The sequence below is a fragment of the Boleophthalmus pectinirostris genome, unplaced genomic scaffold (genome assembly GCF_026225935.1).
Source record: "Boleophthalmus pectinirostris isolate CB_2022bp ecotype Guang Dong unplaced genomic scaffold, ASM2622593v1 HiC_scaffold_4, whole genome shotgun sequence".
Lineage (NCBI taxonomy): Eukaryota > Metazoa > Chordata > Actinopteri > Gobiiformes > Gobiidae > Boleophthalmus > Boleophthalmus pectinirostris.
Window position 1 is genome coordinate 41,335,007 of NW_026571353.1, and position 26,275 is coordinate 41,361,281.

The 26,275-nt window shown below is 46.1% G+C and overlaps 1 protein-coding gene across 1 annotated transcript in view; it reads right to left on the minus strand.

The window, feature by feature from the left end:
* The window catches only part of LOC110159193 (disintegrin and metalloproteinase domain-containing protein 9), a 58,052-nt gene extending 32,016 nt beyond the window's left edge, over positions 1-26,036 (minus strand). The window contains 5 exon segments of the mRNA XM_055161876.1: positions 1,055-1,131; positions 7,668-7,746; positions 12,593-12,651; positions 18,215-18,315; positions 25,534-26,036. Of these exon segments, the coding sequence (XP_055017851.1) occupies positions 1,055-1,131; positions 7,668-7,746; positions 12,593-12,651; positions 18,215-18,315; positions 25,534-25,585 (368 nt within the window). The 5' untranslated portion in view covers positions 25,586-26,036.
* Positions 26,037-26,275: the final 239 nt, after the last annotated feature.

Here is a 26,275-nt window from a genome sequence, read left to right on the forward strand (position 1 = left end):
CCAGAGTCGGTCTCATGTTTCTGCAGCTCAAACCTGGAACCGTCTGAACACGTGAGACTCAGACTCGATTTAAATCCAGACTCAGGACGCTTCTGTTCAGCTGCGTCTCACTCAAACCTTTTCATTCTGCTCTTCTTTCTCTTTTTAATTTTATGATAATTATTTATGTTTTGACTTGTTTGTGTTGTGATTTTAATGTACAATAAAATACCAAATAAACGCCCAGTTTCAAATAAACGGGACCAGACTGGGACCAGAGCAGGACAGAGACCAGACTGAAGACCCGAGGAGACCAGACCCGAGACAGACCAGACCGAGAGAGACCGAAGACTGAGACCGAGACCCAGACCGGGACCAGACCAGAGACCAGAGGCTCAGAGCCCACGGTATTGCCAGAGCTCGAAGCTGAGGCTTGGACCCCACGGAGGCTTGGAGTCAAAGCTCGGAGTCCACTCTGGTCCTGCTCTGGTCCCGGACCTGGATCAGTCCTGCTTCAGTCCGACATCACAGTCACAGAAGTCACGTAAACAGGAAACGGTCGTTATCCGTTTTTTCCATTTTTTATTTAAACACAAAATCGAAAACTGAAAAAATGAATCATTATCTGTTTTTTCATTTTGGTTTTGGAGACAAATAATGAAAAAAAATGTTGTTTGTTTCATTTTCTTATTTTTGGTTTTATATTGAAAAAGAAATGAACGAATGATACACGGATTAATTTGGTTTAAAGAATTTGAGTATCATATTTTCCCAATTTAGCTGAGGAAGGAATGAATCTCCTGCCCCAAACTGTCACTTGGTCTCAAATAAAAGCCTGGTCTGTTAAGTGATTAAAACAAATAAACGCTCCAGATATTATTTGGTATTTTACAGTTCTTCTTATTCTGTTAAACACTTTGAATGACTTTGTTGTTCTCTCCACGTCCTGGTGCATTTGAAAAGAAAACTGAAATCTGAACTTTACACTAATCCCAACAAATCCCCGGCGTTTCAGAACATGTTTTATACAGCTCTACACTACAGGGAGGGCATCTGACAGAGTTTGTTTTCAGACCTGAGTCCATCGCAGACGCTCAGAGCCACAGAGGAGCCGTCCATCCCGTCCACGACTCCGCTGTAGTGACAGTGATCCTGAACAAACACAAAAACACACAAACGTTGGAACAGAAATGACACAAAAACTAAAATCTGTGACATCTGCTTTTTTAAATCTTAGGTCTCATCTTCAATTTTTTCAAATATTAGAAAAAAGGTTTCAGAAGAAGTGCTTCCCGGACCTCCAGAGGATCATACACAGTAGATCCAACTCAGTGTTGCTCTTCTGAAGGGAAGTCAGTAAAAAGATGCAAAAAAAAAACCCAAGGCACTGACTGGTTAAAATAAAATGCCTTTATTAATTTATGGCAAGTTTAATGAAACAACCTACAAAGTCCCGACGCGTTTCAGCCTTTGGTTTTCCTCAGGGGACAAACAGAATCGAGAGCAAATCATGTGAATTAAATACAAGAAACCACCAACAGGACTGTTCCACCTGGAAGAGGAGGAGAGACTCACCTGTGACACCACCTGACAACACCACAAGAGGGCAGTGTTTTTTTTTTAGGATTTTTAAGACTTTTTGAGGCTCCCTGACTAATAAACCTCATTATTATTATTATTATTATTATTATTATTATTATTATTATTATTATTTATATGTAGAATATTCAGAACTATTAATCTAGAATTCAAATACATCCTGTAAACGTGGGCAGTGTCACTTCCACTCGAGTCTGTGGTGTGATTATTTAAACTCTGTACAGACTCATGACCCTGACTCATCATCATCATCACAGAGACAGGAAACTGAAGGTCAGAGGTCACGGAACAGGAAGTACCAGAGCACTCCCATCACACGACAATCCGAAAGACACAGCCACAAATGTACAAATGTTTGGTTTTTTTCCCCCTTAAATCTGCAGATTCACTGGAGACGTTTGATCTGGAGGAGCGAGGGCGTCTGACGAGGGCCGGAAGACGCCGATATGATACAGACGTCGATACAGTTGAGCTTTGGATTTGATACGATGCAATAAAAAATCAAGTCTAAATCAAGTCTTTGTTAAATCACTTCTTCTTGTGTAAAGTTCATATGAAACAAAAACATTTAAATCCTCAAAACAGTGAAAATGTCAAATGTGTCGCATAAAAGAGTTTCCTTCCACTGAACAAACAACAAAAACAGGAGTCACCAAACTTTTTTTCTCCTGAGTCCAGAGAGTCCAGCGGCTTTGAGGAGGAACAAACAACTACTCGCCACAAACCGACTGATTCAGGGAGTTTTTGTTTTTATCAGAGATGCTCCCAAATCACGAGACCAACGAAAAAGTTCCCTATTACAGAACTCTGCCCGTGCGACCGTCTGATCTCCAGTTTGTCACGTGACGAAAATTCGATGGCAAACGTAAATATGTCATAGAATTATATAAATATAAATACATATGAATATTGTTTTGTAATTGAAAAAAAAATCTACAAAATACAAAATGCAGACGTGTTATTATTTGTCAAAAACTAATAAAAATAAAATAAAAAAAAGACCATGACAGTTTTAAGGATTAAGGGGCTCGGGGCCGGTTTAGTTTGATGACCCCTGAACAAAACTGTAGCTGTAACAAAATAATTTAGTAAAATGTACAAAAAATACTCTTGGTGATGTATCGATACAGCAGCTCATGATGCCATTGTTGATGCACTTATGTTCTACTGCCAAGATATAACAGTGACTCTTGTCTGCACTTGTAAATACTTCATACAGTTTAATTCAAAATGTTTGAAAAACGCAAAATAAGATCATTGTGTTAGATTATGAAGAGTAGGAGAGGGATTAAATAAGTTTTCTTCTTTCCACTCCTTTTTGGGCAAAATAGTAATAATAACAGTTATTAGTAGTTGTTGTTATTTTCATTTCTGTTGTGATTTCACTTGTGTCATATGTTCCATTGTACGTGGATGTGGATCTTTACTTGCCCAAAATAAACTAAAACTAATGATATCGATACTGGATCATCACATTAAACAATACGATATATTGATATTTTGATATTTTTAAGCAAAAGATGTTCATTTTGTCTTCTTATATACTTTAACTTCTTGGGTTCTTTTTAAAGACAATGCAGTAAAGTGTGTTTACCTTGTTGACATGTTTCGGCTGCTGCATCTTCAGAACTGTTCTCGGTGTTGGTGGTGACGTGTCGTATATCAGATGTTGTTACTTCCTGTGGGCGTGGTCAGACCTGATGGACCTGCAGGTCGCTCAGACTGACCACGCCTCCCGTCGCCCGGTGTCTCTGGAGGAGGGTGTCCCAGGTGTGTGAAAGGAGGAAGGCTCCGTCATCACGGTTAATGCTCCGTGCCTCGTTTCCTGATTTCACCGTCCTCCTTGATCCAGTGTTTGAACTTGTTGTTTTCCTGATCCAATGACCCTGAGCCTCGTCCTGATCCAGAATGTAGTTGTTCCTTTTACAGTGTCTGATGTGGCGGATTTTAGGTTTTCCTGTTCTGCTTTGTCTTTTTGTGTTCTGGTGAGTCTCCCTGACGTTTCCTTCTCGCATTCCTTTTGGTGTTCCTTTTTTCGGATGTGAAATACCCGGCCTGTTTCCCCTATGTATGATTTATTGCATGATTTGCATTGAATTTGACATCCTAGAAAAAATACAGCAAGGACACACTGAAGAACTCACAGACCATCTCAAACATTCAATTCACACACGAGGAGGAAAAAGACGGAGCAATACCTTTTCTGGACATTAAAATCCAACACATCGCAGACGGCAGCATTAAAATCACAATACCCATAACACAACACCATCACACGGAGCACACACCAACAACAACACGACGTACATTCCCCCAAGGACAAAATCCAAAAATCCCACAAGAACAAAAATGCAATGCCATCTACGAATTCAATGCAAATCATGCAATAAATCATACATAGGGGAAACACAGGGACATTTCACATCCGAAAAAAGGAACACCAAAAGGAATGCGAGAAGGAAACGTCAGGGAGACTCACCAGAACACAAAAAGACAAAGCAGAACAGGAAAACCTCAAATCCGCCACATCAGACACTGTAAAAGGAACAACTACATTCTGGATCAGGTCGGGGCTCGGGTCATTGGATCAGAAAAACAACAAGTTCAAAAACGCTGGATCAAGGAGGACGGTGAAATCAGGAAACGAGGCACGGAGCATTAACCGTGATGACGGCGCGTTCCTCCTTTCACACACCTGGGACACCCTCCTCCAGAGACACCGGGCGACGGGAGGCGTGGTCAGTCTGAGCGACCTGCAGGTCCATCAGGTCTGACCACGCCCACAGGAAGTAACAACAAGCTGATATACGACACGTCACCACCAACACCGGTGACAGTTCTGAAGAGCAGCAGCAGCAGAAACATGTCAACAAGGTAAACACACTTTACTGTATTGTCTTTAAAAAGAACCCAAGAAGTTTTTGATATTTTTGCACACTCCTACGTCTGACACACAGAGGACGGGAGTGTGGGAGGGCATCTGACGTAGGCCTGTAACGATAATCAATAAATCGATTAATTGTACGATAAATTTTAATGAGCTCGATAACTTTTCCAGCCGTGATAAATTCTATTTACAGTTTGTTTGTTTTCCTCGCTCTCTGTCGCTCTCAAACAGACTGAATGTTAGACGCTTCTATCGCTCTGACTCGTCTCGTTTAACAAGTGGAATGAAGCTTGAACCAATGCGCGCAGTGTTTATCGACACAGAGGATGCATATGTAGTAGGGCTGGATATCGTTAAGAAGTTACTGATACGATACATATCTCGATACAGTGAGCTTTTGATTCAATACGATTCGATACAATATATTTCACATCGATTCGATGTAAAAAAGGCTAAATGATGGCTCTAATAAGTAAGTAAAGTAAGTAAATCTTTATTTATATTGCACCTTTCACAGATTAAAAAAAATCACAAAATGCTTTACAGAGCAAAACAGCATAAAAACTACATAAACAAGAACAGAAGAAGAACAGATACAGTCGACTAAAAGCCTGTCTAAATAACAGTGTCTTGAGCTGCTTTTTAAGAGTAGATAGAGTCGGCCTCACGTAGGACCAGGGGCAGGACGTTCCATCATTTGGGAGTCACAGCCTGAAAGTGCACGTCACCCCGTTTTAAATCGGGTCTTTGGGACCCTCAAGAGGCCCTGACCAGAGGACCGGAGGGTGTGGCCTGAGGAGTCGGGGCGCAGTAAGTCACTGATGTACTGGGGCCTGTCCGTTTAAAGCTCTGTAAGTTAAAACCTACATTTTAAAATCAACACGGAGCTTAAGAGGAGCCAGTGCAGTGAAGATAAAACAGGTGTAATGTGAGTTCGTCTGTTTGCTCCTGTTAAAAACCTTGCAGCCGCATTTTGTACAAGTTGCAGCCGTTTAAGAGTAGAAGCATTAAAAGAAGTAAAAAGAGAATTACAATAATCTAAACGAGATGAAATAAAAGAATGAACAATCATTTCAAGATCAGCATTTGATAAAATTATTAAAAAAAAGTCCACTAAGTTTGTGAAAAGTGAATGTGAAAAACATCCATTTTACTCAAAACAGTGAAAATGTCAACACAACTGTAGCTCTTACACAAACTAATTTAGTGAAAATATACCTAAAATACTCTTGACGATATATCGATACAGCAGCCCACAATATCGATACTGCATCAGCACATTAAACGATACGATATATCGATATTTTGATATTTTTGCACACCCCTAGTATGTAGTCTGCGCGCTGTCTGTGCGGTGCGTTAGCAGGACAAGCGCCGCTGTCAGAGTCACAAAACAGTTCATCTCCGAGCGCCAAAACAAGTCACGATGCCGAATCAACACTGGTGAGTGAAACGCGTCTCAACAGACACGTGCGTCAAATACAACGAGCGAAAACGACGAGAAGAAATGTCCCAAACCCCAACAGGTGATATGAACCCAAACCTGAGCGACAGAACAAGCCCCGCCCCCAGGAGAACCCGAAATCCACTGAAATCCCACAAGAAACAGACACGACACCAGACAGAACAGAGACTCCCTCAGAGCGAAATAACATCCTGTGTCGCGGGTTAATACAAACATTTAAATGACCAAAATGACGAGTCTCACAGCAGCAGGTACAGAGACACGAAACTAAATATTCCAATGTGAGTCAGTGACTAAAATAACGTTTAAAGGTTGTATGGAGGATTTTTTTTTGTTTCAAATTGTCAGTGATAGATTTATAGATGCAGTTGCCTTGTAATTATGATGACCCAAAAAAAAAGAGAATAAAAATTCATCAACTCTGGACGTGGTGGGGCTAAACATTTGCCAATAGATAACGACACTGCCTCGTTATCTGTGAGCTGACAGGCTGTCAATCAAAACTCCCTACGTTTCTAGTGTAACTGACTTGCCTGCGCCGCCGTTACGTGGTTTACGTACGACTGTCACACAGTCCACAGACGCAAGACGCACAGACGCTGTTTACTCCACCAACGCAACAGTTCTTAGCGGCTTTTTTTGACCTATATCTTCCTCACAGTTCGCACAAAGTTTGTTGCGATGGCGACAAGAATCCAGGAGCAGTTCGCCGCAAAAGAAAGTCCGTTTTTGAGGTCACTGAAAGAAGAAAACACAGGGAAAAGCAGCGAAGCCAAACTAAGGTGATTCTTGGAGATTCATTCCAGCGATGGCGCGACTGAAGCAGACGAAGGGTCTAAAGACTGAACCACTGGTCCACAAATTACTCCTGGACAGGAAACTTCTGCTTATTATGAAAACGTACTTTATTTCCAAGAGTTAGACAAACGTTTTTCAGGACACGAATGTGATATCCTATGTCTGAAAACGTCATTTTCAATGCAAAGAAAGAGTCCGCTTGCTGCTGCGTGTTGTAGTAGTAGCTTAATTCGCACGAAATCTCCGTGCACCCCTCTGCACCTCTTACTGCTCCTCTCTCCTGCTCTCACTTCCGTGCACGAAATGTCCGCACACCCTCCCCCGCTCCTCACTTCTCCGTCTTGCCTAACCAACACTGTAGTTAGTTGTTTACAAGTCATATGCAGCGATAAGGACTTGTTTTCTAGAAACAAACCTGTTTGTGGCGTAAGGAGGAGGAGGGAGGAGGTGTTTCTACGTAGGAGCTGTAGGGGAGGGGGGGTGGTTTCACGCATGTGCAACATTTGTAAAACGACAAACAGTCGCTGGATTTCTCGTTCCTTGGAAAATCCTCTACACGAACCTTTAAGTGCAATTTTGTTACAGAGACTTAATAATCCATTTATTTATTGTTTTGGTTGTGTTTGGTTCAACAATGGTTTATTCAAGTGCATTTCTGTGAACAAGTCCTCACTGTAAAACAGACACATTAGACTAGTCCTGTGTTAAGTCTGTTTTATTTAGGCCTGTTGTTTTTGTTTGTCTTATAGTTCCTGTGTTAAATGTTCTTTAGAAAGTCAAGAAAGTCGTTGAAATGGTGTATTTGCATTTTTACTCCATGGTCATTATATTAGTTGAAATTGGTCTCAAAATGTCAATATTATCGTTTATCGCAATAAATTCTTGGTCAATTAATTGTCCAGCAAAATCTGTTATCGTTACAGGCCTAATCTGACGTACCTGCACCGGGGGGGTGGAGCGACGTACGGAGCCGTCCTCTCCGTACGTGAACACAGTGAAGTCTGGAGGAAGCAGGATCCTGGAAAAAAAAACAAACAAAAAAAAAGAACAACATCTGATTTGATTGTGGTTTCGTATCATTTGTCGATTGTTGGTGTTAAATTCGGTTCAGGGACGTTTTGAGATTAGATTAAAGCCACAGTGCGTAACCTTCTGAACACTTTGACCACATTAGAGATAGATTAGACATGACGTGTTTTTCAGAGTCAGATTTGCGTTTGGCCGTGAGTTTTATCAGAGACACAGTGACCCACAGACTCTCAGACTCAAGACGTGAAGAGTCGGATTAAACACGACGCCGTTTCCTCCGACGAAACACCAACTACTTCAAACTCCTGATTTAAGAATTTAATTTCCAACTCAAAATGGAATTCTTCATAGTTTTGAAATAACAGAATGTTTACAGGAGCCATTTTAAAGACCTGTCACTGTTTAATCACATTTTATTCATTTCATTATCACACAATAGAATATGTGCTTAAATTCTTTCTTCTTCTTATCTGTTCTGAATCGTTCTTCATCCCTCTCACTCCTTTTCCAATGAAGGTCCCGGTCCTGGTTCTGATCCTGGTTCTGATCCTGGTTCTGATCCTGGTTCTGATCCTGGTTCTGATCCTGGTTCTGATCTGTCAGGTTCTAGAAAGCGATGGGGAAGGGCCTGATCTCCCTGTTGGTCATGTTGTACTTTACCATGAAATATACAAAAGGTGAGAGGTCAGAGTCCTACTCCATCTAATATAAATAAATATAAATATAAATATAAATATAAACTCTCAAGGTCAAATTGTTTCCAGGACTCAGTGGAGAGTAGGGACGGGCATTCGATGAAATTTTCTTAATCAATCGTCGGAAGAATTAACGATCGATTATCGATTAATCATTAACGTTTTTATATTAAAATGATCATCATTATTATTACTATCTGCACTAATCTGCATAAATAAATTCAACTTTACGACATATAAACATAACGACTCTAGATCCACATCAGCTGTTTGACATTATAATGTGTTTAATTCAGTTTTGTTCAAATCTCACAGAAACAAAACTTAAAACCACATCACTAATTTACATAAACTAAGTGAAGATAAAACTCCAGCTCTTGTGTCGCTGATGTGGTTCAACTTGTGTTGGATTAAAAGACATGACTCAGGTGAATACAGGTCAGTGTGACCAGATTTGTGTTTGTCAAAACCAGGACAGCGTACGGGGGGAGGGGGGCGGGGCCTCGTCATCCACATTGAGCGACTCTCACCTGGAAAAACTTTTTCCCACTGGACACAGAAACATATGTGCTGCTTTATCCACTGTGCACATGGACTCACACTTGTCCCAACGCAACGGAAAGTGTGGAATTTCTTCTACAAATCCTGGTTAAATCCACATTTGTGCTTCGGTTCGTTACAGACTGACCCACTGTTTGTGTCTCGCTCCTTCTGATGCAGAGACACATGTACACACCTGTTTGGTCACGACACACAACAACTACATTCGGTTTGTTGATTAAAATTTACGTAAACGATGAAATTGTTAACGATCAATTATCAATTAATCATGCCCATCCCTAGTGGAGAGTTCAATTTCTCCCGCTTCCTTTAAACCACAAGCTTTAAAAGTGCAAACAATTCCTGTTTTTTACATTTTTGTCTCCATGAAACATTTTAAGATCAATCCTCCAATAAATTATCCATGTTTTATCTGCAGCACTTTTGGATTTTTTGCACAATATGTATTTTTATATTATGTATTTTTCTATGTATTGGTTGTTGGGAATTGTACTATTTATATCTTGTATTTTGTAATCAGTGTTGGGGAGTAACAGATTACATGTACCGGAGTAATCAGAGTACAAATGATGAGTAACTGTATTCAGTTACAGTTACTGTTTCAGTGAGTGGTAATTGGATTACAGTTACTTTGTTGAAATAAATGGATTACACAGAGGGATTTTCCTGTTTTTACATTTTGGGCTAAATCTCCTTTTTTTTTTTTTTTCCTGCAATTCCACTCACTGCCGGAAACTAAACCAGGTCTAAACCAGGTCTAAACCAAGACTAAAACCAGGTCTAAACCAGGACTAAAAACTAAACCTAAACCAGGTCTAAACCAGTCTAAACCAGGTCTAAACCAAGACTAAAACCAGGTCTAAACCAGGACTAAAACCAGGTCTAAACCAGGTCTAAACCAAGACTAAAACCAGGTCTAAACCAGGTCTAAACCAAGACTAAAACCAGGTCTAAACCAGGTCTAAACCAGGACTAAACCAAGACTAAAACCAGGTCTAAACCAGGTCTAAACCAAGACTAAAACCAGGTCTAAAACCAGGTCTAAACCAGGTCTAAACCAGGACTAAAACCAGGTCTAAACCAGGTCTAAACCAAACTAAAACCAGGTCTAAACCAGTCTAAACCAAGTCTAAACCAGGTCTAAAACCAGGTCTAAACCAGGTCTAAACCAAGACTAAAACCAGGTCTAAACCAGGTCTAAACCAGGTCTAAACCAAGACTAAAACCAGGTCTAAACCAGGTCTAAACCAAGACTAAAACCAGGTCTAAACCAGGTCTAAACCAGGACTAAACCAAGACTAAACCAGGTCTAAACCAGGACTAAACCAAGACTAAAACCAGGTCTAAACCAAGACTAAAACCAGGTCTAAACCAGGTCTAAAACCAGGTCTAAACCAACCAGGTCTAAAACCAGGTCTAAACCAAGACTAAAACCAGGTCTAAACCAGGTCTAAACCAGGACTAAAACCAGTCTAAACCAGGTCTAAAACCAGGTCTAAACCAGGACTAAAACCAGGTCTAAACCAGGTCTAAACCAAGACTAAAACCAGGTCTAAACCAGGACTAAAATCAACATTTCAATTTATTCAGAGGCTGAGATATTCCAAAAAGAAAAATCAATATGGCCGCTATAAAGACATCTGCAAATGCAAACATTGCTTTTCTGACTATAATTTCCCCCAAAAAAAAAGAATGAAAAAAGATGCCCCGAAAGTTTTCCACAAATGTTGAACCTGTTTTTTTCAAATTCAAAACCCTGAAACTCACAATATTACAACTTCATTTTGCATTTGAACAATATTAATTTAAGCTGTGCCCGTGTGGATTCATTCATATTGTCCAAAAGAATCTGATGAAGCTCAGTGACACTTCCACAGTTTCCACAGACAAGAGCTGGTTTGGGTTTTTTTGCTTTTAGTTTTTGCTGTTTTTACTTTTTTCTTCTCCATTATAAAGCGTGAGTCATGTTCATTAGAATCTGGATTTTTAAACTGATGTTTTATTTTCCTCTGGACCCGACTCTCGTTTCTGACCCGACTCCTGGAGCTGAGTCACAGTCAGACGTCTGAGCGGAAAACTGCAGAACTGCTGGATCTGGAACGAGGCCCAGAACCAGAATCAGCAACAAGAACAAGACCAGGACCAGAACCAGGACCAGGACCAAGGACCAAGGACCAGGACCAGAACCAGGACCAGGGACCAGGACCAGAATCAGCAACAAGAACAAGACCAGGACCAAGGACCAAGAACCAGGACCAGGACCAGGACCAAGGACCGAGGACTAAGGACCAAGGACCAGGGACTAAGGGCCAAGGGCCAAGGACTAAGGACTAAGGACCAGGACCAAGGACCAAGGACCAGGACCAGAACCAGGACCAGGACCAAGGACCAAGGACTAAGGACCAAGGACTAAGGACTAAGGACTAAGGACCAGGACCAAGGACCAAGGACCAGGACCAAGGACCAAGGACCAAGGACCAAGGACCAAGGACCAGGACCAGGACCAGGACAAGGACCAAGGACCAAGAACCAGGACCAGGACCAGGACCAAGGACCAGGACCAGGACCAGGACCAAGGACCAAGGACCAAGGACCAGGACCAGGACCAAGGACCAAGGACTAAGGACCAAGGACCAAGGACCAGGGACTAAGGACCAGGACCAAGGACCAAGGACCAGGACCAGGACCAGGACCAGGACCAGGACCAGGACCAAGGACTAAGGACCAAGGACCAAGGACTAAGGACTAAGGACTAAGGACTAAGGACTAAGGACCAAGGACCAAGGACCAGGACCAGACCAGGACCAGGACCAGGACGGGTCTGGAGGAAAAGTGAATCTCATTTTCTTTTTTATTTCTGAAGTCTGTCCACGTTTGAGTGTGAAGTGCGTCTGTGTCGTCGTCTGCGTCAGTGGCGTCGTCTGCGTCAGTGGCGTCGTCTGCGTCTGCGGCGTCAGTGGCGTCGTCTGCGTCAGTGGCGTCGTGGCGTCAGTGGCGTCTCGTCAGTGGCGTCGCGTCTGCGTCAGTGGCGTCGACGTCAGTGGGTCGTCGTCTGCGTCAGTGGCGTCGGCGTCAGTGGCGTCGGCGTCAGTGGCGTCTGCGTCAGTGGCGTCGGGCGTCGGCGTCGTGGCAGTGGCGTCGGCGTCAGTGGCGTCGTCGTGCGTCGGCGTCAGTCGGCGTCAGTGGCGTGCGTCAGTGCGTCGCGTCAGTGGCGTCGTCTGCGTCGGCGTCAGTGCGTCTGCGTCAGTCGTGCGTCAGTGGCGTCGGCGTCAGTGGCGTCGTCTGCGTCGGCGTCAGTGGCGTCTGCGTCAGTGGCGTCGGCGTCAGTGGCGTCGTCGGCGTCAGTGGCGTCGGCGTCAGTGGCGTCGTCGGCGTCAGTGGAGTCTGCGTCAGTGGAGTCTGCGTCAGTGGCGTCGGCGTCAGTGGCGTCGGCGTCAGTGGCGCGTCAGTCGGCGTCGTGGCGTCGGCGTCAGTGGCGTCGTGCGTCTGCGTCAGCGGCGTCGTCAGTGGCGTCGGGTCGTCGGCGTCAGTGGCGTCGTCTGCGTCGGCGTCAGTGGCGTGGGCGGGTGCAGTACTCACGTGTTCCTGTGGAGACGCACCACATGATCCTGTCCCTCCACGTTTATGACGTACGACACCTGAAAACACACGACGACAAACTTTAAACGACAAAACAAAACAAAAACACTCAGAACAGATCGACACGAGTCTGTTTATGTGACTGAAGATCTGCCCACAGCAAACTCCGCCCACAAAGAAAAGAAAAGAAAAAAGAAAAAAGAAAAACAGAGTTATTAAAGCTCCAATATGACACAGATTTAACTCTTGTGAAGTTTAAGTCGTGTTTTGTTGTTTCCTCGTCACATTCAGTCACATGTTTGAGTAAATCTGTATTATTCATCTGTTTATTTCTCTCCCTCCCTCTCGTCTTCTTCTTTCTCTCTAACTCTCCCTCCCTCTCACTTCTCTCTCCCCTTCTCTCTCTCTCTCTCCTCTTTCTTTCTTCCTCTCTCTTTCTTTCTCTCCTTTCTCTCTCCTCTTTCTTTCTTCTCTCTCTCTTCTCTCTCTCTCCTGTTTCTTTCTTTCCCCTCTCTCTTTCTTTCTCTCTCCCTCTCCGTGTGTGTCTCCCTTCCTCTCTCTCTCTCTCTCTGTGTCTCTTTCTCTTTTTCTCTCCCTCTCTCTCCTTCTCTTTCTTTCACCCCTTTGCCCCGCTCTCTCTCTCTCCCTCTGTCCTTTCTCTCCACTTTCTCTCTTCTTTCCCTCCTCTCTTCCTCTCAGAGGCCTTCTCTCTCTCTCTCTCTCTCTCTCTCTTTTTCCCCTCCTTCTCTCCGTCTTTCCCTCTATCCTCTCTTCACTTCCTCTCTCTCTCTCTCTCCTTTTTTTCTCTCTCCTTTTCTTATTTATTAAAAACAAATGACCTCAGACACACATTTATCTCCTCCACCTCTTCTCTCTCTCTTTCTTTAACCTACTCTTCTTCTCTCTTCCCTCCTTCTTTCCCTCTACCTGTCTTCCCTCTCTCCTCTCTCTACTCCTCCTTCCTTCTCTATCCCTCTCTCCATCTCTCTCTCACATTTATTAAGAACGAATGACCTCAGAGGACACACCCACGTCTCTCTCTCTCTTTTCTCCTTTTCCTTTCTCTCTCTCTCTCTTTCACACTGCCCCATGTCTTCTTCTCTTTTTTCTCCCCTCTTTTTTTCCTCCTCTCTTTCACTTCCCCATTTCCACTCACACTTTCCCCTCTCTCTCTCTCTCTCCCTCTCTTTCTCACTCCTCCCTCTTTCTCTTTCTCTCGCTCTCACCCCTCTCTCCCTTTTTCTTTCTTTCACTCTCTCTCTCTTTCTTCATCCTTCTCTCTTTCTCTCCTTCACACATTCACTTTGACCTAGAGAACCACACCCACGTCTTTCCCTCCTCTCTCTCTTTCCTCTTCCTGTCTTCTTTTTCATTCCTCTTTTTACTCCCTCACTCTCTCTCCTTCTCTCTCTCTCTCCCTCGCTCTCTCTGTGTCTCTCTCTCTCTCTCTCTGACACCAACACGTTTCTCTTCTCTCTCTCTTCTCTTCTCTTCTCTCTCTCACTTTTTCTTCTCTCTCTCTCTCTCCTTCCCCCTCTCTCTTTTTTCTCTCTTCCCTCCCCCTCTTTCTCTCTTCTCCCTCTCCCCTGTCTCTCTTCCTCTCTCTTTCTCCCCTCTCTCCTCTCTCTCTTTCTCTCCTTCTCCCCCCCTCTATTCCTCTCTTTCTCTAGAAAAAGAAGCCCACACCCACATGTTTGTCTCTCTCCTCCCTCCCTCTCTCCCCTTCTTTCTTTCTTTCTTTCTTTCTCTCCTCCCTCTCTCCTCTTTCTTCTCTCTCTCTCTTTCTTCTCTTCTCTTCTCTTTCTTTCTCTCTCTCTCTTTCTCTCCCCCTTCCTCTCACTTTTTCTCTTCTCTTCTCTTCCTCTCTCTCTCCTTCTTTCTTTCTCTCCTCCCTCTCTCCTCTTTCTTCTCTCTTTCTTTCTTTCTCCTCTCTTCTCTCTCTTTCTTTCTCTCTCTCTCTCTCTTTCTCTCCCCCCTTCCTCTCACTTTTTCTCTCCTCCTTCTCTTCTCTTCTCTTCCTCTCTCTCTCCTTCTCTCTAGAAAAAGAAGACCACACCCACATGTTTGTCTCTCTCCTCCCTCCCTCTCTCCCCTTCTTTCTTTCTTTCTCTCCTCCCTCTCTCCTCTTTCTTCTCTCTCTCTTTCTTTCTCCTCTCTTCTCTTTCTTTCTCTCTCTCTCTTTCTCCCCTCTCTCTTTCTCTCCCCCCTTCCTCTCACTTTTTCTCTTCTCTTCTCTTCCTCTCTCTCTCCTTCTTTCTTTCTTTCTCTCCTCCCTCTCTCCTCTTTCTTCTCTCTCTCTCTTTCTTTCTCTCTCTCTCTTCTCTCCCCTCTCTCTTTCTCTCCCCCCTTCCTCTCACTTTTTCTCTCCTCCTTCTCTTCTCTCTCTTCCTCTCTCTCCTTCTCTCTAGAAAAAGAAGACCACACCCACATGTTTGTCTTTCTTTCTCTCTCTCTCTTTCTTTCTCTCCTTCACACATTCACTTTGACCTAGAGGATCACACCCACGTCTTTCTCTCCTCTCTCTCTCTCTCTCTTTCTCTCTCTCTCTCTCCTCCTCCTCCTTTCTTCTTTTCCATCCCTCTTTCCACTCTCTCGTTCTCGTGTCTTTTTCTCTCTCTCCGCAGATTTACTGTGAACGAACTTCCAGAGAAAAGAAAAAAACACACACCCACATGTTTGTCTTTGCCCTCCTCCCTCTCCCCCTCTTCCTCTCCCTCTTTCTCTCCCTCCCTCCTTCCCTCTTTCTCTCCCCTCCCTCTTTCCAAACACTCTTTCTTTCATAATCTTTGTTTTCGTTCACGAACACGTCGGAAAACTCGGAAATCCCACCCGTACATTCCAAACACGCCACACCTCCACCTCACTCCCTCTCTCCGTCTCTCCCTCCGTCTCTCCCTCCGTCTCTCTGTCTCTCTCAGTCACTTCTCTCTCTCTTTCTCTTATTCCCTCCTTCGCTCTCTCCGTTCTGTCTGTCCCTCTTACTCTTTCTCTCTCTCTCTCTTCTCACCTCTTCGTCTTCCCTTTTTCCTCTCCGTCACTTTCCCCCCCCCTCTCTCTCTCTCCTCTTTTTCTCTCGCTTCCATGTCTCTCTCACTTTCTCTCTCCTCCTTTTCCATTCTCTCTCTTCGTTTCCAAATGGTCTTCTCTCCCTCCTCACCTGTTCTCTGCCTTTCCTTCTCTCTTTCTCTCCCTATTCTCTCCATTTTTTGTACTCTTACCCTCCCTCCCCCTCTCTTCCCTCTCCGTCTCTTTCTCTCCTTATTCTCTCCATTTCCTCCACTCTTTCTACTCTCTACCTTTTCCCCTTTCTCTCCTTTTAATCTCCATTTTTATCTCTTCCTCTCCTCCTTTCTCACTCCTTCTTCCCTCCCTCTTTCTCTCCCTGTTCTCTCCATTTTTCTGCTCTTTTACATTCATCCTCTCTCCTTTTCCTTCTCTCTTTCTCATCCTATTCTCTCCATTTTTTGCCCTCTTTTAACCCCTCTCCTCCATCTTCCCTCCCTCTCTCTCTGTCCTTCTCCCTCTACCTCTTTCCACTTCCCTCCTCTATTCTCTCTCTCTTTCTTCTCTCTCCTCCTCTCTTCCCCCCTTCTCCCTCTCTCTTCCCTCTCTTCTCTCTCTCCCTCTCTTCTTCTCCCTCTCTCTCTGTCTCCGTCTCTCTTCCCCTCTTTCTTCTCTCTCTCCTCCTCTCTTCCCCCCTTGTCCCTCTCTCTCTTTCTCTCTCACTCCCTCTATTTAACCCTCTCTTCTCTCTCTCTCTCCCTGTCTCGATCCCTCTCTCCCTTTCTCTCTCTCTCTTTTCTCTTCTCTCCGTGTCTCGATCCCTTTCTCTGGTCTCTCTCCGTCTCTCTCTCTCTCTCCTCTCCGTCTCTCTCTCTCTCTCTCTCTCTCGTCTCTCTCTCTCCTCTCTCGTCTCTCTCCATCTCTCCCTCTCTGTCTCTCCATCTTTCCCTCTCCTCCTCTCTCCCTTTCTCCCTCCCTCTCTCTTTCTCTCCCTCTCCTGTCTTGATCCCTTTCTCTGTCTCTCTCCGTCTCTCTCTCTCTCCTCTCCGTCTCTCTCTCCTCCTCTCTCTCCCCTTGTCCCTCTCTCTCTTCTCTCTCACTCCCTCTATTTAACCCTCTCTTCTCACTCTCTCTCCCTGTCTCGATCTCTCTCTCCTTTCTCTTTCTCTTTTCTCTTCTCTCCGTCTCTCTCTCCCTGTCTCGATCCCTCTCTCCTTTCTCTCTCTCTCTTTTCTCTTCTCTCCGTCTCTCTCTCTCCTGTTTCGATCCCTTCTCTGTCTCTCTCCGTCTCTCTCTCTCTCCTCTCCGTCTCTCACCATCTCTCCCTCTCCTCCTCTCTCCCTTTCTCTCTCTCTCTTCCCTCCCTCCCTCTTCTCTTCTCTCCGTCTCTCTCTGCCTGTCTTGATCCCTTTCTCCGTCTCTCTCCGTCTCTCTCTCTCTTCTCTCTCTTCCCTCCCTCCCTCCCTCTCTCTCCTCCTCTCCGTCTCTCCGTTCTTCCTGATGACGTCGTGTGTGTGTATCTGTGTGTGTGTGTGTCTGTGTGTCTGTGTGTGTGTGTGTGTGTGTGTGTGTGTCTGTGTGTGTGTCTGTGTGTCTGTGTGTGTGTGTCTGTGTGTCTGTGTGTCTGTGTCTGTGTGTCTGTGTGTCTGTGTGTGTGTGTGTGTCTGTGTGTGTGTGTGTGTGTGTGTCTGTGTGTCTGTGTGTGTGTGTGTCTGTGTGTCTGTGTGTCTGTGTGTGTGTGTGTCTGTGTGTGTGTGTCTGTGTGTGTGTGTCTGTGTGTCTGTGTGTCTTGTCTGTGTGTGTGTCTGTGTGTCTGTGTCTGTGTGTCTGTGTGTGTGTCTGTGTGTCTGTGTGTCTGTGTGTCTGTGTGTGGACTCCAGTTCCCAGAATGCACCGGGACAGAGACGTGTGTGAGGCGGAGGTGGACGAGCGTGAGGACGAGGGACGAGGGGCGAGGATTTGTCAAGGAGAGTGGGGAAAAAAAAAGATTTAAAAAACCCCCACAGGAAGCAGATTTCACGCCGACGACGTCACGAGAGGAAAAGTTAAAGTTGTGTGGAGGATTTTTTATTTTTTTTTTAATTGTCAGTGAAATTTCAAAATATGATCATAGAGACGCAGCAGCTTTGGAATTATGACAAACAAACAAACAAACAAACAAAATGAAATTCCATCGACAGTGGACGTGTTGGAGTCACATAAACATCGGAGGCGACCTGTCAATCAAACTCTACGTTTCTAACTCGCGTTGGGATGACGAGGTTTACGTTACGCAAGACGCGCCGCAAAAAAGCTTGGACAAAACTGAAGATATAAACATTTAAATCTATCAGAAAATGACTTAAACGTAAAAAAAAAAAAAAAAAAAAAAAAAAAAAAAAAGATCTGTCCTTGCATCATTTTACGTAAAAATTTCTCTTAAAATAAACGACTTCTAGACGAGAATGAAGCGTCTCAGAGCGAGTGAGTCCATCATTAATCTGAAAACGAGACGAATAACCTGAAATACGTTTTAAAATCTACAAAAGTAACATCTAGGTCAATTAAAATGACTTAAATTCATTATTTTATTCGAGTTGAAAAGTGAAACGATCCATTTCATTGAAGCGTTCACTGCACCTGATTGGGCGGCGCTCCGTCCAAGCCCCGCCTCAGCCGCCCTCCGATTGGTCGAGGGACGGTCAGGTGGTACGACGACAGGTGCTGGGTCTGGAGCAGGGCTGAGGAGAGAGGTCAGAGGTCAGAGGTCAAACACTGATCTGAAACGGTTTAACGTGAAAAACAAGCCCCGCCTCCTCCCCTCGTCACAGGAAATAATTTTGAGCGTTTGTGTGGCAGTGGGCGGGGACAGGTGGGGGGGACAGGTGGAAGTGGTGGGGACAGGCGGAGGTGGGTGGGGACAGGTGGTGGAGGGCGGGGACAGGTGGAGGTGAGCGGGGACAGGTGGAGGTGGGCGGGACAGGTGGACAGGTGGTGGTGCGGGGACGGGGCGGGGACAGGTGGTGGTGGGCGGGGACAGGTGGAGGTGGGACGTGGGACAGGTGGTGGAGGTGGTGGGCGGGGACAGGTGGTGGTGGGTGGGGGGGACAGGGGTGGTGGGCGGGGACAGTGGACAGGTGGTGGGCGGGGACAGGTGGACAGGTGGGGCGGGGGACAGGTGGAGGTGGGCGGGGGACAGGTGGGGTGGGCGGGGACAGGTGTGGTGGGCGGGGACAGGTGGAGGTGGAGGTGGGCGGGGACAGGTGGAGGTGGGCGGGGGACAGGTGGTGGTGTGGGCGGGACAGGTGGTGGTGGGCGGGGACAGGTGGAGGTGGGCGGGGGACAGGTGGTGGTGGGCGGGGACAGGTGGTGGGGGGGACAGGTGGCGGGGATCAGTCTAAACACACACAGAGCTCTGAGTGACATCACGAGGTGGGACAGTGTCGATGTTTTGAATCCGTCCTGTGGTGCGTGAGACAAAAGCAGAAGTGTGAGGACGTGATTCACTCGAGCCTCGTCAGCTCCTCGACTCAAAATCAAACGTGAGTGAAATTTGACACTTTCGATTCACAAACGAGAAACGAGACAAAAACTTCTATTTATTCCGAATCACAAAAACTTTGGATTTGGGAAGACGATTCTCTGCTCAGAGACAGAACGAGCCTCACGTCGTTCTCTCGTTTGTCCAGTTTGTTCAAATGTAAAATGTGTCTCCAGAAGCCCTGGTCCTGAGTCGGTGCTAGTGCAGCTTCTGCAGCTCAGGGACGAGCGCTGAGGATCTGAGCTTCACATGAGGAAGAGACACAAACTGAGAATAAAAAGACAAACGCAGGACGTGTCTGTGTGTGTGTGTGTGTGTGTCTGTGTGTGTGTGTGTGTGTGTGTGTGTGTGTGTGTGTGTGTCTGTGTGTCTGTGTGGTTCTGTGTGTGTCTGTGTGTGTGTGTCTGTGTGTGTCTGTGTGTGTGTGTGTGTGTGTGTGTGTGTGTGTGTGTGTGTGTGTCTGTGTGTGTGTGTGTGTGTGTCTGTGTGTGTGTGTGTGTGTGTGTGTCTGTGTGTGTGTGTCATCTGTGTGTGTCTGTGTGTGTGTGTGTGTGTCTGTGTGTGTCTGTGTGTGTGTGTCTGTGTGTGTGTGTGTGTGTGTGTGTGTGTGTGTGTGTGTGTGTGTGTCTGTGTGTGTGTGTCTGTCACTGATGAAGACTCTGGAGACTCGCTGGGTCAGACCAGGAAACCAGTCTAAACCAGACTAAACCACTCTAAACCAGGACTAAACCAGGTCTAAAACCAGGACTAAACCAGATCTAAACCTCTAAACCAGGTCTAAACCAGGACTAAACCAGGAACTAAACCAGGTCTAAACCAGGTCTAAACCAGGTCTAAAACCAGGACTAAACCAGATCTAAACCAGGTCTCTAAACCAGGACTAAACCAGACTAAACCAGAACTAAACCAGGACTAAACCAGACTAAACCAGCTAAACCAGGTCTAAACCAGGACTAAACCAGTCTAAACCAGGACTAAACCCAGACTCTAAACCAGGTCTAAACCAGGGACTAAACCAGGACTAAACCAGGACTTAAACCAGGTCTAAACCAGGTCTAACCAGGACTAAACCAGGTCTAAACCAGGAACTAAACCAGGACTAAACCAGGTCTAAACCAGGTCTAAAACCAGGACCTCAAACCAGGACTAAACCAGGTCTAGTCCAGGTCTTGTGTCAGAGTGAGTGAAAGTTACAGAAAGTTTGAGCTGAAGTGTGGAAACTGTGACAGTTTAACAAAACCACAGAAAAACAAAAAAACAAACCAACAACACGAGAAACCGACCGAGAACCGAAGAAAACACCAGAAGAAGAAGAGGAGGAGAGGAAGGAAGAGAGGAGGAGGAGAGGAAGGAGGAGGAGGAGGAAGAAGAGGAGAGGAGGAAGAAGAGGAGGAAGAGGAGGAGAGGAGGAGGAGGAGGAGGAAGAAGAGAAGAAGAGAAGAGAGAAGAAGAGGAGAGAGAGGAGAAGAAGAAGAGGAGGAGAGGAGAAGAGAAGAGGAGAAGAGAAGAGAAGAAGAAGAAGAAGAGAGGAGAGGAAGAGGAAGAAGAAGAGGAGAAGAGAAGAGGAGGAGAAGAGAAGAGGAGGAAGAAGAAGAGAGAGGAGAAGAGAGAGGAGGAAGAGGAGGAAGAGAAGAGGAAGAGGAGGAAGAAGAGAGGAGAGGAGAGAAGAGGAGAGGAGGAGAAGAGGAGGAGGAGGAGGAGTGGAGGAGAGGAGAGGAGGAGGAGAGAGGAGGAAGAGGAAGAGGAGGAGAGGAGGAGGAGGAGGAGAGGAAGAGAAGAGGAAGAGAGGAAGAGGAGGAGGAGGAGGAGGAAGAGGAGGAGGAAGAGGAGGAAGAGGAGGAAGAGGAGGAGGAAGAGGAGGAGGAGGAGAGGAGGAGAGGAGGAAGAGGAGGAGGAGAGGAGGAGGAGGAGGAAGAGGAGGAGGAGAGGAGGAGAGAAGAGGAGAGGAGAGGAGGAAGAAGAAGAGGAGGAGGAGGAGGAGGAAGAGGAGGAAGAGGAAGAAGAGGAAGAGGAGGAGAAGAGGAGGAGGAAGAGGAGGAAGAGGAGGAGGAAGAGGAGTGTTTCAGGTTTTTTTTCTCTGGTCTGTGGTTTTTATCAGTGAAACAGGAAACTGCAGAATGTGACATTTTACAACAACTGTGAAAATCTCAAAAGACCCGAGACGAGCCTCAAGTCCGACCTGGGTTAGACCTGGTTTAGACCTGGTTTAGACCTGGTTTAGTTCCTGGTTTAGACCTGGTTTAGACCTGGTTTAGACCTGGTTTAGTCCTGGTTTAGTTTAGACCTGTTTAGACCTGGTTTAGACCTGGTTTAGTTTACTGGTTTAGACCTGGTTTAGTTTCCTGGTTTAGACCTGGTTTAGGTCCTGGTTTAAGACGAACCTAAACCAGGTCTAAACCAGGACAAGGGACTAAACCAGGTTCTAAACCAGGACTAAACCAGGTCTAAACCAGGACTAAACCAGGTCTAAACCAGGACTAAACCAGGACTAAACCAGGACTAAACCAGGTCTGTCTGAGCGTGTGCAGAAGCGTCTCGGCGTCTGAGTCTTAATCTTCTTAAACTCACTCTCATTCTGTTTCTGTCTCTGTCACAAACGCTTAAAGCTGCATTAGGGAACTTTTTGTCTGCCTCCACGTCTCCATGGAGATGAGATCAGTCCGTCTGGAATGTTCCGCAGTGGCTTTAAGCGTCTGTACAGGAGCTGAAACGACTCGACCTGATTCTGACTCAAAGAAACAAACAAACAACAGAAAAGATTTAACACTAAACCAAAGTCCAAAGTCCAGAACCCGGATCAGACCAGGACTGGACCAGGACTGGACCAGGACTGGACCAGGACTGGCTGGACAGGAACCAGGACTGGACCAAGACTGGCCCAGTTTGAACCAGGACTGGACCAGGACCAAACCTGGACTAAAACAGGACTGGACCAGGACTGGACCAAGACTGGACCAAGACTGACCAGGACTGGACCAGGATCAAAGCAGGACTGGACCAGGATGGAGGACTGGACCAGGAACTGGACCAGGACTAAACCAGGACTGGACCAGGACTGACCAGGACTGGACCAGGACTGGACCAGGTTTGAACCAGGACTGGACCAAGACTGGCCCAGGTTTGAACCAGGACTGGACCAGGACCAAACCTGGACTAAAACAGGACTGGACCAGGACTGGACCAAGACTGGACCAGGACTGGACCAGGATCAAAGCAGGACTGGACCAGGACTGGACCAAGACTAAAACAGGACTGGACGGGACTGGACCAGGACTAAACCAGAACTGACCAGACTAACCAGGACTAGGACTGGACCAGGACTGACTGGACCAGGACCAGTTTGAACCAGGACTGGACCAAGACTGGCCAGGTTTGAACCAGGACTGGACCAGGACCAAACCTGGACTGGACTGGACCAGGACTGGACCGACCAGGACTGGACCAGACCAGGACTGGACCAGGACTGACTAAAACAGGACTGGACCAGGACTGGACCAGGACTGGACCAGGACTGACCAGGACTGGACCAGGAGGACTGGACCAGGACTGGACCAGACTGGCCAGAACCAGGACTGGACCAGGACCACTGGACTGGACCAGGACTGGACTGGACCAGGACTGGACAGGACTGGACCAGGACTGGACCAGGACTGGACAGGACCAACCAAACCTGGACTAAAACAGGACTGGACCAGGACTGGACCAAGACTGGACCAGGACTGGACCAGGATCAAAGCAGGACTGGACCAGGACTGGACCAAGACTAAAACAGGACTGGACCAGGACTGGACCAGGACTAAACCAGAACTGAACCAGGACTAAACCAGGACTGGACCAGGACTGGACCAGGACTGGACCAGGACTAAACCAGAACTGAACCAGGACTAAACCAGGACTGGACCAGGACTGGACCAGGACTGGACCAGAACTAAACCAGAACTGAACCAGGACTAAACCAGGTCTGGACCAGGACTGGACCAGGACTGGACCAGAACTAAACCAGAACTGAACCAGGACTAAACCAGAACTAAACCAGACTGAACCAGGACTAAACCAGGACTGGACCAGGACTGGACCAGGACTAAACCAGGACTAAACCAGGACTGGACCAGGACTAAACCAGGTCTGAACCAGGACTAAACCAGGACTGGACCAGGACTGGACCAGGACTAAACCAGGACTAAACCAGGACTGAACCAGGACTAAACCAGGACTGAACCAGGACTAAAACAGGACTAAACCAGGTCTGAACCAGGACTGAAGCCGGTCTAAAGCAGGTCTAAACCAAGACTAAACAAGGTGAACGAGGGATTGAACCGGGACTAAACAAGAGCCTGAACCGGACTGAACCAGGACTTGTTGTGAAATCAGGTCTGGACTTGTTTTCTTCATGGTCTCGTTGGTTTTCAGATTCTTGTGATGACGTCGTTTCCCAGATGGAGGCAGATTTCCCCCCGGATTAAACTTTTACATTTTTACATTTTTAAACTTTACTTTTCAAACTTTACCCTGAAATCTACAAAAAATAAATCCACAAACGTTAAATCTGATCATTTCTACGACACAAACACAAGCTCAAATTTCTGTTTTCTCAAATTCACTCCTGGAATTTTAAATCTCGACTGAACTAAAGGTAAAAGGAGCTGTTAAACCACCACTTCATGACATCACAATGTGGAACTGAGCGTTTTGAGCTTTGGAAATGTGGACAGACGAATAATAAAGAGAAACAAAACACGACTTGAAGCTCACAGGAGTCGGTTTTGTGCGATTCCGGAGCCACAGCTGCCCCGGGGCGACCGACACGAGGACGAGTCCCGAGGAAACAGGGAGTCAAAGAGCTAAGATGGAACTAAACAGGACTAAAGCAGGACTAAAGCAGGACTAAACCAGGACTAAACCAGGACTAAAACAGGACTAAAGCAGGACTAAACCAGGACTAAACCAGGACTAAACCAGGACTAAAGCAGGACTAAAGCAGGACTAAAGCAGGACTAAACCAGGACTAAACAGACTAAACCAGGACTAAACCGACTAAACCAGGACTAAAACCAGGACTAAACAGGACTAAACCAGGACTAAAAGGACTAAAACAGACTAAAACAGGACTAAAACCAGGACTAAAACAGGACTAAACCAGGACTAAACAGACTAAAGCAGACTAAACCAGGACTAAACCAAGACTAAAAAAAACCAGGACTAAACCAGGACTAAAACAGGACTAAACCAGGACTAAAACCAGGACTAAAAAAGGGAAAAAGGACTAAAACAGGACTAAAAACAAGGACTCTAAACCAGGACAGGACTAAACCAGGACTAAACCAGACTAAACCAGGACTAAAAACCAGGACTAAAACCAGGACTAAACCAGGACTAAACAAGGACTAAAACAGGACTAAACAGGACTAAAAACCGGACTAAAAACCAGGACTAAAAAACCAGGACTAAAAAGGACTAACCAGGACTAAACCAGGACTAAACCAGGACTAAAACAGGACTAAACCAGATCTGAAGAAGGACTAAAACAGACTAAACAAGGTCTAAATGAGGACTAAACTAGGTCTAAACAAGGTCTAAACCAGGTCTAAACCAGGACTAAAAGACTAAAAGACTAAAGCAGGACTAAAGCAAGACTAAAGCAGGACTAAACCAGGACTAAACCAGGTCTAAACCAGGACTAAAACAAAATTAGGACTCTACGGGTCTAAATACATCCAGAGACATTCCAGCAAGACTAAACCAGGACTAAACAATGACTAAATAAGGACAAAACCAGGTCTAAACCTGATCTAAACCTGATCTGAAGAAGGACTAAAACAGATCTAAACGAGGATTAAACTAGATCTAAACCAGGTCTAAACAAGGACTAAACCAGGATTAAACCAGGTCTAAACCAGGACTAAACCAGGACTGATGCAGGGCTAAATCAGAACTGAACCAGGACTAAAGTAGGCCCAAAACAAAACTAGGACTCTACAGGACTAAATACATCCAGAGAAGTTCCAGCAAGACTAAACCAGGACTAAACCAGGTCTAAAACAGGTCTTAATCAGGTCTAAACCAGGACTGTTCCAGGGCTAAGACAGAACTAAACCAGGACTAAACTGGGTCTAAATCAGGAAGTTGGATGAAGACAACAACATGGACTGAATCACTGGGAAAAAATGCAATAAACTAGGTCTAAACCAGGTCTTAATTAGGTCTAAACCAGGTTTTAACCAGGTCTAAAGCAGGTCTTAACTAGGTCTAAACCAGGTTTTAACCAGGACTAAACCAGGTTAACCAGGTCTAAACCAGGTTTTAACCAGGACTAAACCAGGTCTGGCCCAGGACTAAACCAGGTCTGGCCCAGGACTGGCCCGGGTCTGGTCCAGGTCTGGTCCAGGTCTGGTCCGGACCCGGGTGTGTGTCTCTGTACCTGCGGTCGGGGCGCACAGCAGCAGGGCGCAGATGAGGACTCCAGTTCCCATGATGCCCCGCGGCCCTCCGTTTCTCCGATGCCCCGTGAATAACCTCGGAGCGCTCCTCTCCGGTCTCCAAACCGCCTCCCCCCGCGCTCCCTTCCCCCAAACCCCGCGGCGACGTGCGTAAAAGTCCGCTCCAAAAGTCCGCTCCGTGCGCCTTTACGCAGTCCCCGTGCGCCCGGCTCGGTGCGGCTTTTCTCCCCGTCCTCTGGCCTCTTCTGCCGGGGAGATCAGGGCAGTTTTTTCCTCTTCTGCGCTCCCTCCATCACTCCCCCGTCCGCTTCGGGATCGACTAGTCCTGGTTGAGTCCGTGATAAGTCCGGGTTTAGTTCTGGTTCGGTCCCGGTGCGTGAGGCCGGTGGGAGGCGCGGGTCTTGGCCGCTCTTGGGGACGTGTTTCGGCGTAAACTCCGGGGAGATCAGACCCTGCGCTGGAACTCGCCCGGAATCTCACTCAGCGTCACTGACAGGAGCACGCGGGCGCTTCCGGGGCGCCGCTTCACAATAAAAGTCTAAAAGTGACCGTTTCAAAACAGATTTTTTATTTATTATCATTATTATTTTTTTATATCAATTATCGGACAGAACAGCGTCAGATAATTGATAAAAAGAGTCAGTGTCTGTGTCACACTCTGGTATTTTTGATAAGAAATCTTCAAAAATCAAATCCACAATTTAATGTAATAGTAGTACTAGT